Raw genomic sequence first — 20010 nt, 5'->3', positions numbered from 1 at the left:
TTCGACTCACATTATTTTTCTTCCAACTCCGTGATTTTAGGCCATCTAATGTAAAGGAAGTCCTTCCTTCTTTCATGACTCACTCTTATTTTATTTTTCAAGCGATCCTTCTTTTACGGGATTTTCATTTTTTTATAAACATCTTGAGCACTTTCCTTGTCGATATGGTCCGATGACCATGCAATTGTACATCGTAAGCCAGTTAACACGATTTAACAATATCTCCATGTAAGCGATGCTCGGCGTTGATATGGACTAAGCAACAAAAGTATAAATTCATGAATTCTATTATCATAGTCGGTACAGTAAAACTGTATAAGGCACAAACGATCGGAACTTTTATTCCCCACAACTTTTGTTATATAATATTTTCGATAAGACCAATAACATAGGTATTTAAAAACAATAATTTTAGTTACTTTCCCCTAAACTACCATGTTATCTAGTATGAATAAAATTATTTATAGCCTAGACTGCAATACCTCATTTTCAGACTTTACACACCAATTCTTATTAAATTCTGTTCACCCATTTTCTCGTGGTTAGGCGTTGACATAGATTGAGCAACAAAAATGGAAATTCATGAATATCTCTGTTACCATAGCCGGTACGGTAAAAATTTACAAGATTTAAATGATCGTAAATTTAATTTTATATAGGCCTAACTTTACTTATGTAGTATATATCGATAGGACCACTAGGGATATTTAAGAATTCAATGTTAGACCTACCCCTAAACTACAATTTCACTCAGCGTAAATAAAATTACTTACAGCCTATATTTTAGTGCCTTATTCTTCGACTTTACATACCTATTTTCATTAAATTCTATTCAGCCATTTCCTCGTGATGCGCGTACATACAGACAGATGACGGAAAATTAAAAATTGCATTTCCTTGTTACAGTGGACAAGACCGATACAGAAATATCATTCCTTTTAAATTTTGAGCAATGTACAGACAAAACTCGTATTTAAATATATGGATTCCAACCTATTACTGAATAGACATCTGAATTCTAGACAAGAGACGCTGTAAGCGTCCATTTTCAAACCAAGAAATTACCTCAATTAAGAACACTCTCGCTAACCTTTCCAGTTCTCGGCGTTTCCCATCGCACCGTTAATAAAACCTTTCTATGGTGGCATAAATCAATAAAAAAAGGGATTTAATTCTATAAAGTTGGCAATATTATGAAGTGATAATGTTTTGCAACACTTTCTAAAAATAATCTCTAAATAATCCTTAGAGTCGGTGAAATTCCGCGTGCCATTCTTCATGACGTGTAGGACCAGTTTTTTGCTCAATAACCGCATAACTACACATTCTCCATGCACTTAGAATGTAAAGTGAATGTAATACGGATGCAGTCTGAACATGTCTTACTTTTTATGGTTATATGGCTGAGTAGCTCAGATAGTTATGCTGAGTCCAAATTGGCGGGCTCGATTCCGGTTCAGCCCACCGGCACATGATGCTGATGAAACATGTCAATCTCGTGTCCCCAGATTAACCGGCATGTAAGAAAAGAACACTCCTGTAGTAGACATTTCCGGTATCTCGGCATCTCTCAAAACCTACAAACAAAGTATTATGGTATAATTTTGTAATATCATGGTATAATTTTTGGTTCGTTTGTGTGGAGTGAACATTCGATTGCAAGGTACAAAATACACTAGTATATGGCACACAAATTGTAATTATCAAACCTGATTTTAACTTTTAAGATTAACGACAACTTAATCAATCCTTTTAAGATGACAGAACTGCATTATCGTGATATATTATATTATATTATATTATATTATATTATATTATATTATATTATATTATATTATATTATATTATATTATATTATATTATATTATATTATATTATATTATATTATATTATAACAACAACACACATTGTATGGCATATTCATATTAACAAACTAAAAATACGAAATTAAGTACGAAATAAAGAACCAATTATTCAATATTTATTTATTTATTTATTTATTTATTTATTTATTTATTTATTGTAGGACTATACAAATAATCTAAAACAACAACGATGTTCTAAAATAAAGGAGGTAAACAAGCAATAAAGCAAAGGCATCTCCATGCAGGCCATGAAGGCAATTGGAGGGGTTGGAAGGTAAAGGTTTCCACTATCCGTAACTTCGGCACTTGATGGGGTAGAGTGGTAAGCTCTACGCCCGGCCACTTTTTCCCGGACGAATTAACCTGGTACTCATTTGTGGTGTATGCTGAGTGAACCTCAGGGCCATGTGCACCTCCGGAATTGGAAATCTTGTCTCTTAAATTTTACGACTTCCTGATGGAGATTCGAACACACCTCCTTCCGGTCAAAAATATGGAGGTATTTAAAATAATTTTATTGTCTCATATCATGAACTTAAATCATAATAAAAAGACTATTCGAACATTTTTGTAAGTATGGTGCATTAATATTTCATATTTAAATATATATTTTCTGAACATTACATGTTTCACTGGCTTTTACTACTTGTTTATGAACATATTTCGCATTTTTATTTTACATAAAAAACAAAATAAAAGTAAAAATTAAAAGGTAAAAAAATTGGAGGTAGGCTGTCACTATTCTAACGGTCGCAGGCTTTTGAGTGTTTCGTACACTTGCTTATTAAATTGTTTTCGCTGTTTCATTTTCTCATAGTAACACCTAATTACGCTCTTTTCGTTTCATTTCTTTCATTCCTCCATCATTCATTTTTCTCATTTCAATTCCTGCTTTTGCACGTTTTTTTCGGAATTATAATCAAACTTTTCTTTTCCATTATTAAATTCCTTATTCTATACAACTGACTACGCTGTATTCATACGACAGCGCGAGTCAAAACAACGCCATCTTATAACAGAGTATGCGTGTGACGTCACATATTTAGCATAAATTTTGCCTTATTTTGAACCACTATTGCATGAAAACTACTCCTCAGATTTTCAATTTTTCTTTTTCAACAGGTAGCCTCCTCATTTATCTGTCAATTGAGACATTAACCATAATTGTAAAAACTCTCGGCGATATACGCGTGCTATGCAAACACTGAAAGCGTCCTAAACTTTTTATTTCCACGTACTCTTTTTCTACGTTCACTCATAATAATACCCAGTGTTATATTGATCTCGAAGGCATACGCACGCTTCATACATTCACTTCACCTACTTGTATGAACTACAAACTATGTTCAAAGACAAATTTTATTGGTGATGAAATTATGTTTCTGGAAAGAAGTCATGACATAATTTATGCAGATAAAGGCAGTATTTGCATTTCTTTATCGTATTCATAGCTATTTTAATTGAAACATAGATCAGACCTCATTGAACCGTGAAGAACATTCTTCCCCGTCAAGTTATCTCCAAGAATCTTCCACTCTGCACGTTTAAGGTCATCCACTCAACTGTGAAGTGTCAGACGTCACTAGAGACCCACGTGGCCTGACTTCAGATGACATGTCACTATTTACCTTGAGGAGTCATTCCTTTCTAGTTTCCACGCTATGATGTAATCTATCGTCATCTTGACACACATCACGAAAAATGTCTATTGTTCAGTCATAGAATAAAATGCTGTTCTCATCTTCCTTGACGTTTCCAGCAATTACATGAATTGTGGGTGTTATACGACTAGATATGGAAATTACCACAAAGTTGTGTATTGGATCCTGTGTCAGTCCGTATAATTTGGGGAGTGGTTCGTGGTCAATATAACAGTAATATAGTAAAGGGATATAAAATAGAACAGAGGTATTTATCGGGTTTACTTGTTGTAAGACCGTCCTTGCCGAGTTAGCTTTCGTAACTGCAGCAGTAACAACAGTTTCTGCAACCTCTCTCATGAACAAGTTTTAAGGGCCCCATAGACGGTCCGTCTTAGCGTCCGTCTTACCTGCGCCTGTGGTAGAATTTTCATCCCTGTACCGTCTTAGGCTTGGCTCGAAGTGAATCTGGCAGCGCCTGATTTTTCTGTGCGTGTACAGGTAAGTCGGCGAGCAAGTTGGAGCGTGTGTGGGGTCTTCAGACTTAGCGTCAGTTTTAACCAATTGCTCCTACAGTGCAGTTCGCTCGTAGGACATAATGTCGGATTTAACAATCATGCCTCGAGCGTTTCTAATGGAATTCATACAGCTATACCGTTGTAATCCGTGTTTGTGGAAAATCAAAAGTAAAGAGTACACGGTACAGGGTTATTTTTACATGTTTTCCATCAACCGCACCCAGACAATTTGGAAAATTCCATTTTCTTTCAAGCTGTTGTCCAATACATATCCATTCATCTTCTTTTTTGGAAACTGAAACAAAATAAAATTATTGTTATTATTATTATTATTATTATTATTATTATTATTATTATTATTATTATTAAGGGGCTGCCTGGCCGGTTCGCCCGGAAGGACGTGGGTTCGAATCCCCGTCAGGAAGTCGTAAAATTTAAGAAACGAGATTTCCACTTCCGGAGGTGCATATGGCCCTGAGGTTCACTCAGCCTACACCGAAAATGAGTACCAGGTTATTTCCTGGAGGCAAAGGCGGCCGGGCGTAGAGCTAACCACTCTACCCCATCACGTGTCGAGGTTAACAATGGTGGAAGCCTTTACCTTCCACTCCTTCAAGGGCCTTCATGGCCTGTACGGAGGTGACTTTGCTTTTTGCTATTATTATTATTATTATTATTATTATTATTATTATTATTATTATTATTATTATTATTATTATTATTATTATTATTAAATCATGCAACTAAAACATAATTTAACACGATGTAATTAATTATATTTTTTAGTTTTTAGGTTGGTTGGACGAAGACTGTTAATTTTCACACTCCGTTATTTAATTGTTTCTTATTGTACTCTAAGCATACATTATACCTTGTTTTATATTAAATTAACATGAAATACATTTCCTTTTACCTTGTGCAAGAAACTTATAAATAAATTTTACTTACTTTGAGATACTGATTCTTGCGCACCTTATATATTGCAGAGCAAGTCTCAAGAATTATTACTCCCAAAGACTGGACTGAAACTGCAGCGGAAAATTTCAGATCTTCGTAACTTCTACCGGTTGCTAGGAAACGAAGTGTGACGTTGAGTTGTTCATGCGGTGTTATTGCCCGTCTCATTGCACTGTCACTCTTTCTGATATGGGGCGCTACCAAGTGAAGAAGGTGTAAATACGTTTCACTGTCCATCCTCAAATAATTGTACCAGTCACCTGGTTCAAGAGTTAAATCTTTCATTAAATTTATATGCGACAGTGCATCTCGTTTAACTAACCAAGCTTTTGTCCATTTTGATCAAGCCCTTTTCTTTTTAGCTTTTGATCTCAAAGCTAATGCTAGAGCGGTGTAAATTAGAAGTTCCTCTGGCATGTTATCCGTGCACGAGTAGCGAAAACTGATCGCAAGTCTGACAGCAAAACGGAGCGTCTGTGTCCTCTTCCGTGTTCCGTCTTACCTCACATCTTAGAACTGCGCAGGCAAGACGGACAGTAAGACGGACCGTCTATGGGGCCCTTTAGACTGAAATTTTCTTTGGGCAGGTGATCTTGTTATATCCGCCTAATATTAGTTTCAAAGGAGTATACAGAATGATTCATTAGCAGGACCTTCATCATTTAAAAGTAATAATTATTTTATACTTCTGACCTCTACTTTGTGTTCCTTGGAGCATTTCCTTGTCTTATTGTCGTTTGCTTCTCTAATGGAAGTTAGAAAGGGTCTGATTTCGATATTTGAATGGTATTTACATCCGTTAATTATTATGGCATGATTAAAATTAAGTCCTGATAGATCATTCTCCACCTGGTGGATCCACGGGGATCCAGTGGCTTTAGCCTTGCTGGATACTTTGAAGATCTAATAAGACAACGTGTGGGACTCCATTCTGTATAGTGTGCGTAGAAAGCAAACCGTCTTCTTTTGATGCCATCTTCTTGGTTTTTGTAGAGTTCATTGTTTGGTTTGTACCATCACCTTTCATCTGCTAGGATCGTTGCTCCTGCTGTCTTCCCCAGGAACTTCCTTTATTGTATATCAAGAGCTCTTTGTGGGGGTCATCATCAGTTCCCTGCCTATCAGCAGGTTTCCGCATGCATTTTGAAAGCCGATTGGTCTTCTTCTATCCTTTTTAGTCTTTCAGTGTTCCAATAATTTTCACACTGTCCATCATCTGATACCTCTTTCTCTCAAACTTCTCCCTGCAACTTTTCCTTCCAATATTATAAACATTTCCTTCTTAAACCGTGACCTAAGCAATTCTTCTTTCTCTTTTGAATTGTTTCCAGTACTGTCGTCCTTTCTTCACCGGCTCTTCCTAATACTACTTCATTCCTTAATTTGTCTTTCCAGTTGATCTTCTCCATTTTTCCCCATACCAACATTTCTTGTTATTTCTTCCACCCTTCTCAAATTCCAAGCCTCAAACACGCTCCACACAATGCACTTCACTACCTTCTTCCTAAGGTCCACATTCAATGGTCCACTCATCAGTACCCTTTGCTCCATGTACGCTTCCTTGGCCATTGCGATCCTGCTCTTCACCTCATCCAAACAATACAGATCACTTCTGATTGTACTTCCTAAATATCTGAATGCAGATGCTTGTTCTATTTCTTCACCTGACAGAACTATCTTTGCTACATCCTTCTTCTTACTCATGATCATTACCTTCTTGGTCAGAGATAGGTAGTCTGCTGCGTAGAGGACTGACGGTTTGACTCCTGCATTGTAGTGTCTTATTTTGTCATTCATCGATAGATATTTTGAGGCGTACAGCTTTCTTCAAGCATGGTATTCCCTGTCTAGTTTGATTCTCTTCAGTTCGAGAACAACCTATTCACTGAGGTCCTCTGATATTCACTCTCCAAGATACCGAACTCCGGAGTTTTTTATCTCTTGATATGCTTTATATCAGTGACTCTCATCGCTGCATGGACGTCTTCGACCTTGGTAATTATTATCTATATAAATAAAGTTGTAGGGGGTCCGCTGTCTGTAATTATGTTTGTTTCCTTTTTTGCCAATTTTTCAGATATTTATCCGTTTTAGGTCAACTCAAGACCGTATCAGTGGTTTTTATCTTTCGTGTCTGTCCATCTATTTGTCCGTCTATTCCACCACCACGGTGAAACGGCTGGATAGATCTCGACCAAACTTCATTTTAGAGTATACTTATCCAGGAGCACGCTTAGATATGCATATGATTTAAATATCACTGAATAGAATGGGGGTTTATAGGAAGTCCAGAACAGGTTTTTATAATTTTCTCTTATACTATTGATTTTCTGTTAAATACGTACACTATATGTGAAAGGTACCTTCATTATAAACAACTTTTGTTATGTACACAATTTCGTTTACTCTTCAAATGACGGCGAAAATTGCAATATCTGCGGCTTTCATGCTCTGCATTGAGTGACCGACAATGAACCTACCGGTTACCATAGCAACGTCTCTAGCTGCTTGCCATCAGGGAAGTAACGTAATGCCGTTTTCGTCGCCATTCCTGTAACCTCGTGGCTGTCCGCTGGGTAGAAGGCAAGAGAGACGCCAAGCTGCCATTCTGCACTGTATTGGTCCCTTTATAATGAAAAATCACGATCTCCATTGTGAATGGCATCAGGCAACTGAGCGCTCGGTTGTAGTAGAAATTCCCAAACTCGGTAGTTAATATCAGTAGGAAACGTGGCCTGCAATTACATCGGAAGCAACGTATGTGGTCCTCCCCGTGGTGTTTTTCGGATAACGCTAAGAGACATGCAATTTAATATAATCTTCCTCCCTGCGTGTACAGTAATTTACGTAGAAATCAGTATACAATGCAGAATACCAGAGCGAAGCACGGGTACATTTACTAGTATTTTATATATTTGATTTATACACTGACTGACAGAGCAAATGCAACACCAAGAAGGAGTGGTCAGAACTTTATGCCAATTGCAGGGTAGACTGACGTCACTGAGGTATGCTCATGATGTGAAATGCGCCGCTGTGCTGCGCACGTAGCGAACGATAAATGGGACACGGCGTTGGCGAATGGCCCACTTCGTACCGTGATTTCTCAGCTGACAGTCATTGTAGAACGTGTTGTCGTGTGCCACAGGACACGTGTATAGCTAAGAATGCCAGGCCGCCGTCAACGGAGGCATTTCCAGCAGACAGACGACTTTACGAGGGGTATGGTGATCGGGCTGAGAAGGGCAGGTTGGTCGCTTCGTCAAATCGCAGCCGATACCCATAGGGATGTGTCCACGGTGCAGCGCCTGTGGCGAAGATGGTTGGCGCAGGGACATGTGGCACGTGCGAGGGGTCCAGGCGCAGCCCGAGTGACGTCAGCACGCGAGGATCGGCGCATCCGCCGCCAAGCGGTGGCAGCCCCGCACGCCACGTCAACCGCCATTCTTCAGCATGTGCAAGACACCCTGGCTGTTCCAATATCGACCAGAACAATTTCCCGTCGATTGGTTGAAGGAGGCCTGCACTCCCGGCGTCCGCTCAGAAGACTACCATTGACTCCACAGCATAGACGTGCACGCCTGGCATGGTGCCGGGCTAGAGCGACTTGGATGAGGGAATGGCGGAACGTCGTGTTCTCCGATGAGTCACGCTTCTGTTCTGTCAGTGATAGTCACCGCAGACGAGTGTGGCGTGGGCATGGAGAAAGGTCAAATCCGGCAGTAACTGTGGAGCGCCCTACCGCTAGACAACGCGGCATCATGGTTTGGGGCGCTATTGCGTATGATTCCACGTCACCTCTAGTGCGTATTTAAGGCACGTTAAATGCCCACCGCTACGTGCAGCATGTGCTGCGGCCGGTGGCACTCCCGTACCTTCAGGGGCTGCCCAATGCTCTGTTTCAGCAGGATAATGCCCGCCCACACACTGCTCGCATCTCCCAACAGGCTCTACGAGGTGTACAGATGCTTCCGTGGCCAGCGTACTCTCCGGATCTCTCACCAATCGAACACGTGTGGGATCTCATTGGACGCCGTTTGCAAACTCTGCCCCAGCCTCGTACGGACGACCAACTGTGGCAAATGGTTGACAGAGAATGGAGAACCATCCCTCAGGACACCATCCGCACTCTTATTGACTCTGTACCTCGACGTGTTTCTGCGTGCATCGCCGCTCGCGGTGGTCCTACATCCTACTGAGTCGATGCCGGGCGCATTGTGTAACCTGCATATCGGTTTGAAATAAACATCAATTATTCATCCGTGCCGTCTCTGTTTTTTCCCTACCTTTCATCCCTTTCGAACCACTCCTTCTTGGTGTTGCATTTGCTCTGTCAGTCAGTGTATATATATAGATGTTACGTGTACCTACATCCCAAGATGGCAGGTTCCTTCTCGGCTTAGGTTGTTGGCATTTGAGGATGTTGAAATATGACTACTTCATGGATTTCAGCACGTTAAAAACGGCATTACTGCAGCAAATCTGTAAGAATCAACCCGTCATGGACGGGAACATAAATTGTCAGTACGTTAAGGACCTGAGTTTAACGCTTGTATGACGTATACTCTTTCCCCGGAGCAGGTTAGAATTTAAAAGCCAAGACCTGTCCTTATGTCATGGTTCAGTGAACATCCCACGGCCTTCTATATCACGGCGTCCTTGGTGTTGCTCCTGTCTGGAGGCTGATGTAATAGACAGCTAGGTCGTTCATCTCTTGGCACGTGCGCTTGTTGAGGATAAATATTGTGAGCAAATACGAGCAGTCCCAAAGAAATTCTTTCACTGTTTAGCGACTTATAGTAAATAACTTATAGTAATAGGGAAAATGTGTAGTATTTATCAATCTCTTGTCATCTGTGATATGTAACAGCCAAACACTAAATGAAAGAAATGAAAACGGACTATTTTGTGGTTTCCTACGTCACATGCATAACAATAACCCCGGTCTAGAGGGCCATGAATAACGGCCGAGAGGACTAGACGTGCTAACCACACGACACCTTGTAATCTGTAGGCCTCAGACTGAGCAGCGGTCGCCTGGTAGGCCATGGCTCTTCGGGACTGTTGCGCCATGGTGTTTGGTTTTACTTCATCCTTGAATATTAAACAAACCAATTAATGGTCAATTTCAACCAATCGCGGTCGACTATCACTAAAATGTCCGGCTAGATGGCTAAATAAATAGAGTGCTGACCTTTGGTCCAGAGGGTATCCGGTTCCCGGTCGAGTTGGGGATTGTCATTGTTTAATTCGGATGGTTCGGGGACTGGGTACGTGTGTGTGTGTGTGTGTGTGTGTGTGTGTGTGTGTGTGTGTCGTCTTCTTTAGAATAATTAAGCTTAGGTAAGGCCCCGCGCTCATAGACGTGCAGGTTGCCCATACGCGTCAACTCGAAAGACATGGACTAAGCCTCTTCGGAGACCACACGTTATTATTATTATTATTATTATTATTATTATTATTATTATTATTATTATTATTATTATTATTATTTCTTTCTCTGGCAGCCGGTCTTCTTACCTCTGTCCATGCCCTATTCAGTTTCCGTCCATCATGGAAGTCTATGAACTTGCTGATCACTGATTTATACTTTGTTCGGTTTTGGATGTCTTCCTGATTTAATCCGGGCTGCTCAAGATCCTTTCTTACCTCCCTGAACCATTTGTCGGAAACTTTCGGTCTACTGTCAAGTCTTTCGTCAGCCTATTCACGTCCATTCTAAAGAGATGCCCATACAATTGAAGTCTTCTTTCCTTCATTGACTTAATCAATCTTTCGCTTTACTAGTATAATTCTCCGCTTTCTCGTACACTATACTGGCCATCCGCGATTATTGGACCCATTATCTTGACTTTCCTCTCAAATATCTCGTCTTCTCTTAGTCCCGAGATTCCTGTCTTTCACTAGAATACAAGCACTCTGTTTTAATTATTATGTTTTATCATTATTATTAATGTTATTGTTTCTACGTCCCACCAACTACTTTTGACAGTTTTAGAGACGTCGAGTTGCCGGAATTTTGTCCCGCGCAAGTTCTCTTACGTGCCAGTAAAGCTATCGACACGAGGCTGACGTATTTGAGCACCTTCAAATACCACCGGACTGAGCCACGATCCAAGTTGAGCTGAGAAGGCCAGTGCCTTAACCATCTGAGCCACTCATTCCGGCATTATTATTATGATTATTATTATTATTATTATTATTATTATTGTCGAAATGATTATTGTACCTGATAGTTGATCCACGATACTTCCGTAAAATAACACGTAGTATTTACAAGGCAGTGAGTAAATCAGATTCAGCGGCAGTTAGAAAGAGATTTGCATATTACATTGGTATGCAATAAATTCAATAACATAATGTTATATAAAATACAACTGGTGGTTTCTTCTTGGTCAGATAATTTCCCTCGCGCTGCGCACTTGTGAAATTATCGACAAGCTGGAACACACTCGTTATGTTACCCTTGATAATTTAATAATAAAGAAAGGATTTACTTAATAATATGACATTCTTCTTTGTTCCAGACCATGCCTTCCATCACAGTTCGGTGGAGTCTGCTGCTGCTGGCGGTACTTCTCTTAGTTCAGGTGGCCATGGCTACACCTATAACGCCACTCGAGCAATCCGTAGCCCAGCAGGCTGGTGCTGCACCCTCCGATGACGTAAGCAAATACTAAAACTCTATTACAGAATACATAATAGTTTAGTGATAATTTATCCAATTAATGCAAAGGTTAGTTGGATTCAGCGTTCTCATTTATGTGATGAAAGATAAACCTCAGCGTAGACAATCGCCACATTGTCTCAGTACATGCGTTGCACAAATGTCCAAGTAAGGTCCGTAACCAACGCGAGTAAAAGCATTTATCTTGGTTTAAAGCTATAAAATGCGAGGTAACAGTTAAACAACATTATTTCGGTTTAACATTTTACCGGTAAAATAGAAAATCATCCAAGATGGAAGATCTTAGACGACTGGATTATTTAACTGAAAGAGAAAATCACATCTACGAGAAATATGACCAAGATTATGCTATAAACATGGTAGGTTGAATAAAAGGAACACGCTACACGCTTTGATAACTGCTATGACACTGATTTTGAAACACGTTTTAGGTTATTCCTATCTATGATCGAACATAACCTCGAATTTCCAACACATAGCTAGGCCTAAGATGAATTCTCGATTATATCTTGTACGGTACACGATTGAGTATGATATTTTTAAATGAAGAACTAACGAATATCGGCATATTTCTTGAATGAAGTATCCTATGCGTATGCTGTAATTAATTTATTTTCCAATTCTCTCTTAGGTTAATGCTTTGCGCTAACAAATTCAATAATAATTCCTGCGTTGAAAGATGTAATCACCATTACTATTGTCTGGTGGTTGGTAACGCGGTGTGTTGTATGTGCGAGGGTTGTGTGCACGAATTCAGGATCGGCCAGACAAATGTAAATATGTAAATGAAATTCCGGAGTGTAAGGTGTTGTGGGATGTATGAATAACCGACTAGGTTTGCTAGTTGTAGGATATAAAGCCAGTAAATTGTCAGCCTTGAAAGCCTTGTGCTACACAATATTCTCAGAGAGTGCAGTAACACCTACGGTAAACTCTCATAGTAGTTCTATAGATAGTTCACAGCACGTTACGAACGATGAGGGAGACGTCGGACACCAGTCGCCTCACCATGTGTGAAATTTTCAATATCGTGTTGCACAGCGTTGGCAATGTCCTATCTTTTCACAAACCATCTCCCGCGCATTGTTTCTTTTACTTTGGGGATGAAGAGAAAATCGCACGGATTGACACCGACATCGTAGTTCTCAAAGCGTGTAGCGTGTTCTTTTCATTCACCTACCACGTTTTATACCATAATCTTGATCATATTTCACGTAGCTGTAATTTTCTGTTTCAATTAAAAAGTCCAGTCGTCTATGAGCTGCCATCTTGAAAGATTTCCTATTTTACCGGTAAAATGTTAAACCGAAATAATGTTGTTTAACTGATCTTTCGCACTCTTTAGCTTTAAACCAAGATAAATGCTTTTACTCGCGTCCCGTCAAGTCCGGTGAATATGGCAGCTGTTCCAGTAATTCCTGCGCAGGAATGCCTACTGAAAGAGGATTAATTCCGCTTTTGATAAACAGTGTCATTCTGCATAGATCCTGACTCACTACTGCTGCCCCGTCACCCTATGCGTGGTACCTGTCCAGAGCACCGACATCTAGTGCTGTGTCTATGTACTATGAGTGTGGTGCTTTCCAGGCCATACGACTGTTGTATGGTATCACCGTGCAAATGTGAAGAAAATATAGTTACAATGACGCATGTCCCAACCTTTGTATATAGGTAGATGCGCGCTGAGACGAATGAAGTACCCAGTCCCCGAGGAAAATCCCCAACCAGGTAGGGAATCGAAATTGGGATCCTCAGAAAAGAAGGCCAACACGCTTACCATTCATCCAAAAAGACGGGCAATAAACTCCTATAATATCCTACAAAAAATCTGCCCACAGAAAAGATTCAGCCATAATTATTCATCATTCACTCCTTTCTCTTTATATCTGAGACGTTTTTAACACCTGTACATGTACTGAAATATAATTTTCTCTACAATATATTCTACCTTCCATCTGCAACACTTATATCCGAGTCTTGGATCAACACTACCCGTCAATGAAGTAGAGAAGAAGCGTCAGACATGAGTGGAAAACAAGACAAGATGAGATGATGCACGGCCTCTCAGGGTGCATGCATCGGTGCACTGCGCGACGCAAAGTGCAAAAGATGACTTCGCTAGGTTCACCAGAGTGCAGACCCCGAATCCTGGATTTTAAGCAATAGCACGCACTCTCTCTCACTCTTTCTCTACTCCTGCCTCGCTTGCTCCGCCTGTCTCCCCCTTCCTCACTTACTCTGCAGCGCTCCACCATCCGAGCAGAGTTGATCCGAGCTTAGCCGAGTCGCCCCAAGACAAAACGCTGGCCCGAACCGAGCTGAGTCGGACCGATGCACGGTGCACAGAACCTCTGCTCCTCGGTTTGCACGCGAGAGATTTTGAGTTGAGAGGCCCTGAGATAAGGTCTGCAATGAGACCATAAGGATGAACCTTAAAGTGAAACCTACTGTATGGAAAATTTTATTCTGGAAACTCAACTCTGCTGGTTTGGACATCTCGTCAAGATGTCACAGCGTCGGTACAAATCAATCTCTTGTGAAGCACAGCATGGAGTCAACTGACAATTGGGTCTTCCTCGATCAAAGCGGGAGTGAAAGAGTGGTTAAAACGGGGATCGACTGGAGGGAAGCCAGTAACCAAGAAATGGATAGGTATAAGTGGCAAGCTCTCTACTGAGCGCTGGAAATCATGACATTCTTTCATCATTAGTGTTTTGCTCAAGGGCAGGTCTTCACATGGCAGCTCTCCATGCATCCCCGTCACCTGTTACCTTCTTCGTTTTCTCATAATTGGCTTCTATCCTTATACTACCAACCTTCTGTAGCATCCATCAGTAAAGAATCTCTTCTCAGCCAATTTGCAAGCCAATTGTGTTTTCTCCTCCTAATAATCTTTAACATTACTCTCTCTTCTCTCACTCTTCCCAGCACTTCCTCTACTCATTTTATCCCCTCCATCCTCCTCCCAATCCACATCTCAAATGCTTCCAGTCTTCTTCCTTCCCCTTTCCTCAGTGTCCATGTCTCAGCTCCATATAAAGCACTTCACCATGTTCTTGCTCAGATCCCTGTCAATACACCCACAAAGAAGCCTCCTCCACAATGAAAAATTTATTTATTTATTTATTTATTTATTTATTTATTTATTTATTTATTTATTTATTTATTTATTTATTTATTTATTTATTTATTTATTTATTTATTTATGACGGAATGTTGTGTTCTCTGTGCAGGTGGGACAGCTGTCAGAGCAAGTGTTCGGACCCGAGCTGAAGGAAAGAGGTGACCGGGAGAAGAGGAAGATCCTGGAAATTGGTGTGGTCAGCGGACTGGGTGTCAAGAACTACCTGCTCAATCTCATCTTTGGGGTAACACTCCTTCACTATGTTTATTTTCTTTTGTCTGAACAATTTCATTGATACTGAAGAAAACAGTTGATTGATTCTTAAAAAATTATTGGGAAAAATTTCATATTTGAAGAATGTATTACAATAATGCTAGCCATGAATGAGTGTGAAAAATTGTCCTGAACTATTTTTTTCTAGAAACATTGGGAAGACGTGAGCTGTTCTGGCTCCATGTATATCTATTCGTTTCCAATTTCATTGCAGAATTAAATAAGGTGCATTGCGATATTTATTTTATGAACGCAAGTGTTAGGGATACCCACTATGGTTCCAAATCACGCGGTATACATGGTACAAAAATTATAATTAATTACTAAATAGAGTTCAGCCTACGGGAGATCATAACGAGAAATAAACATAACAAGTAGGCCTATAGTACACCCATACCTCGATATCTCGAATCACCTCAAGCGATTAATTTTATTTCGAGTTATCGAAATTTCTAGATGTAGAGAATTCCCACCTTTGAGGATTGCGTTTAACCGAATCACGTGTAACTACGGTTCGATACTGTCATAACTGTTTTTTTTATTTCTTTGTTGCTATTTGCTTTACGTCGCACCAACACAGACAGGTCTTATGGCGACGGTTGGGCAGGAAAGACCTAGGAATGGGAGGAAACGGCCGTGGCGTTAATTAAGGTACAACCCCAGCATTTTTCCTGGTGGAAAAATGGGAAACCAAGGAAAATCACCTTCAGGGCTGCGGACAGTGGGGTTCGAACCCACTATATCCCGGATGCGAGCTCACAGCTGCGCGCAACTAACCGTACGGCCAACTCGCCCGGTCATAACTGTTATTTAAGCATCTAAAAAGATGAACTCGAAGTATTTTGTAATTTTAATTACAACACTTATTTTAGCAAGTCTTTGAATATAGAATGCACACAGCAGAGAAACATGTTTTTCACTCGAAAGCTTTTTTTCTTCCACATAATTTTTTTTCAATAACAGTGATTGCTGCAAAAACATTTTCATTTACATTCGACTGACTAGATGTCTGGTCTAGTGACCATCCAGGAGATGGTTCTTAGCTCTAAATGCTTATGGTCAACGCACCAGGGGTGGACAGATAAGATATACTGTAGCACGTTAAGGAACAAAACCATACAATCCTTATATGATATATTGCACAGTTAATGTTGTACAAAATTCGAGCTGCAGAATATTTTCAACAGCTATGAAGGAAACATTTGCTTCGAGAAATGGAGATATTCGTGTAATCGAATTTCGAGTAATAGATAAACAAATACACGTGATTAATAGAACAGACCTGGGGGGGGGTAAATTATTCCGAGGTACTAGAAATTCGAATAATGGCGATTTGAGATATCGAGATTCGACTGTATATGTTTTAATGCATTCGTCTCACAGTGAATCCCACTATAGGGCAAGAATTATTTTTAAACATAAAATTATTTTTGTGATTTTTGAGTCCAATGTTGCTGAATAAGTGGACTGGAAATGTTTCAAGAATGGATTACTTAAGAGTTTTATTTTTTTAACAGTTAAAAGATTGGTTAAATATTTAGCCAACCGTTCTGGTGGAATGTACCTTGCATGTGGATGGTGGCTACTTATTTATTTACCATTGCAGTTACCGAGTATAACTTGTTATATATGTTTATTTGCAACACAACAAGGTTAGAAGTAGAATTTTGCATTATTCGAGCATCAGGATAAAATGCATTCTCATTTTTTATAGAATGTTTGATAGCACTCGAAATACATCGCGACCTCGCACTTGAGTAGACAAGAATGGATCGCTTTGCCAGTCTTCTGTATGCTACAGTGAGCACAATGCCTCTTACAGGCATATGCTCCTCTGTACTCCTAAAACCTAACTTCAACGCGAAATACCATGAAAAGTAAATGTGAGGTTATGTTCCGCAATCAGAGTAGCTGTAATATTACTGCAAATTTCATCGAAGACATCTAACAACACCCAGACAGTACACCCCATATTGTTGGATTTCAATATAATCAAAGTGAATGCTTACGTATTCTCAAAAATAAACTTATCATCGTAAGATATGGACGATACATGGTGAGTCAACTAAACTTTCACCTCAAATAACTCGTGAACTATTATAAAGATATAGAAAATCTGTTTTCATTTTCAGTAATGTTAAAAAGGTGCTCAAAACTGAACTTGCAGAACATTTCTAGCATGCCATTATTTCCAGAGTTAACGGTTAAGTTCTTTTAATGGAACTACACCGTTTTCTACTCTAGCATTAGAGACGTGGATAATGCAAATTCAGAGGTGTGATAATTTTCAACATACAATAATTATATTTCGAATAAACGCAGTGTCTTCAAAGAAACATTGTTGCCCAAGAGAATTACTCCATATCAAGGAACTATACAAAAGTTCCTGAACTTTTGGATGCTACCCCTACATTACAACTACGTTATTTATAGAAGTCTAAAATCTACAAAAAATCAGCAAAGCTGCTAGACAACATCTCGATAGCTTTCTTTGTAACTGCGAATTAATTGGAACAAGACAATAACATACATGTGTTGTGTTTGTTTGCAGTTAATTATATATTACATACGGTAACTGTATTATTCGATGAGTCCTCCCCTCCGTTTTTTGTTGTTTTATGTTAAATTGCATGATTTTGCATAGACTCCGTAAATTTTGAATACATATTTAGTATCATGAAATTACATTCCAATCAGAGATGTTACTATGCATAGTTTTTTGAAACATTCAATGTTAGTGAGTCTCCTTCCACAAACAGCTCATATATTTTCTAGGGGTATAATTTCAGGGGAGTTCCCTGGGTACTCTAACACGAGCCTGGCTCGTGGCTATGATCGTTAAGACATCAAGTCCTTATCAACTTACACCGTGGATATCTGGTTCGATTTCCGTCAGAGGCGAACATTTTCACCATCACAACGTAGAAGGGTAGAATTCAGGGTACATGAGGTGGTGGTATACAATTCCTAATCACTACATTGCGTGTCAAAGGCCTGGATTCAATTCCAAACCTCTCCGCAGTACTCATGTGGAGTGAGGGCATATTACGCTGTTGATGGTCACTCGTCCGTCGGACAGAGAAGTCAAGTATCGAGCAGACCCCTTGGTGTTATTCAACGGGAGTAGGCTATCCGCCGGCACTGGGTCTTAGCCTCTCCCTACCTCGTCATCATCGCCACCACCACCTCACACACAGACGCGCAGGTCATCCATGGGCATAAATTAGAAAGACCTCTACCAGTCCTCTTCGGAGGCCACATGCCATCACATCACTGAAACATATCACTGAAGAATTCCTTCACTTTATTTGGATTGTAACAAGAAGCCAAGTCTTACCGAAAAATTATGTCACTTTCCAGCAGCTCACGAGAAACTCTCCTCTCCAGTATTTCTATGTGTGGGTAACTTTTAACCTGCCATTGACTGACATTGAAAGCCCTGTCAAACCCCCGCCAAAAATGCTTCTCACAGCGTGACTTACGGTAAATATATCCCAGGCTTTGGAACATTCGTCAACCCTCCAAGTCAAGACCAGTTCTTTTGACTACGTGCCTACATGAGATGCTTCCTGAGTATTTCTCATGTTAGAATGTGTTTCTTGGAGGATAATAAGATTTTCTTCCACCTGATAGAAGTCTACCAACGATTCCTAGAAACCTTTTGACTCGCCCCTTCTTGTCTAAGTCAACAGTGGTGAGCTTGGGCTTTACTCTTCTTCATCTTAGGACAATACGGACATCGTTTAGCGTAGTTTTCTCTTTTCTTGGGTGAAATTAAATCGGTATAACACTACCTAAACCGACAGAAATGAAATAGTCTTCTCATGGGAGCGAATTTGTAACCAGTAATAAGTTAGATTTCAACGAGTAGAAAGATTCTTCAAGTCCACACAGCGCATTTGTTTAAAGAGTTGCATAAACATTAGGGGAGAACCAATGAGCTCGATAGTTGCAATCGCTTAAGTGCGGCCAGTATCCAGTATTCGGGAGATAGTGGGTTCGAGCCCTACTGTCGCCAGCCCTGAAGATGGGTTTCCGTGGTTTCCCACTTTCAAACCAGGCAAATGCTGCAGCTGTACCTTAATTAAGGCCACAGACGCTTCTTTTCCACTCCTAGGCCTTTCCCATCCCATCGCCACCATAAGACCTATCTAAGTCAGTGTGACGTAAAAACAAATTGTTATAAAAAGAGTACTTCCATCCTCTAGTTCCGGTTAGCCTGGAACTAGGGAGAGAGCATTCTTGTATTGCAATTCATTAAAGGTTGATACATGCATTACATTTTACTCTTATAATTATTTGATTATTACTTCACTAAATATAATTTATTTTGTCCTAGACGTTAACAATGATATATTGTCTAGGACAACATGTATCTCTCCTTAGCTTATTTAATGCTTACTTTTGTGTCCCAAGTCTTTTTGGAGTATCCTACAATTAACAACATGCCTTACTTAAGGCCTGAATAATGAATAGAAGATAATGACACGACTATACTACCATATATATATTACTGCATTTGACAATTTTTAACCTACTAGTAATTATATTCATTATTCTAGGATTTGCAGGCTTCTTATCCACCTTATACTTATCCTTCACTGCTCTCGCTTGTAATTGCCACTTTTAATTTCCCTTTTCCACATACTTCTTAAAATACAAAAAAATTCCTATTCATTCCAATGTAATCCACTTTTTATTTAATATTTTATCAATTGTATGAAATTCTCTTTCTATTTTTGCTTTATATTCACTCCCGAGATATTTTACTCTCAGTGCTTCAGTTACCCTACAAACTCTTAATAGATGTGTTTCGTCCATTTCTTCTCCATAGAGTAGACATTGATTTTCCTTATTTCTATCTCTCTGAACCTTATTTTTATAAATTCCCGTAAGACACCACACAATTCCTCTCAATTCCCTGTTAGGAAGCCTCTCTTTCCTT

General features: G+C 39.7%; 1 protein-coding gene across 1 annotated transcript in view; it reads left to right on the top strand.

The window, feature by feature from the left end:
* LOC136887050 (uncharacterized) overlaps positions 1–20010 on the top strand; it is an 85814-nt gene that overhangs the window by 9081 nt on the left and 56723 nt on the right. The window contains exons 2-3 of the mRNA XM_067159761.2: positions 11508–11645; positions 14902–15036. Of these exons, the coding sequence (XP_067015862.2) occupies positions 11511–11645; positions 14902–15036 (270 nt within the window). The 5' untranslated portion in view covers positions 11508–11510. The remainder of the gene's footprint in view (positions 1–11507; positions 11646–14901; positions 15037–20010) is intronic.

Source organism: Anabrus simplex, chromosome 1, assembly GCF_040414725.1.
Source record: "Anabrus simplex isolate iqAnaSimp1 chromosome 1, ASM4041472v1, whole genome shotgun sequence".
Taxonomy (NCBI): domain Eukaryota; kingdom Metazoa; phylum Arthropoda; class Insecta; order Orthoptera; family Tettigoniidae; genus Anabrus; species Anabrus simplex.
Note: the sequence above shows the minus strand (reverse complement) of the source record. Positions and strands in the feature narration are given on the sequence as shown.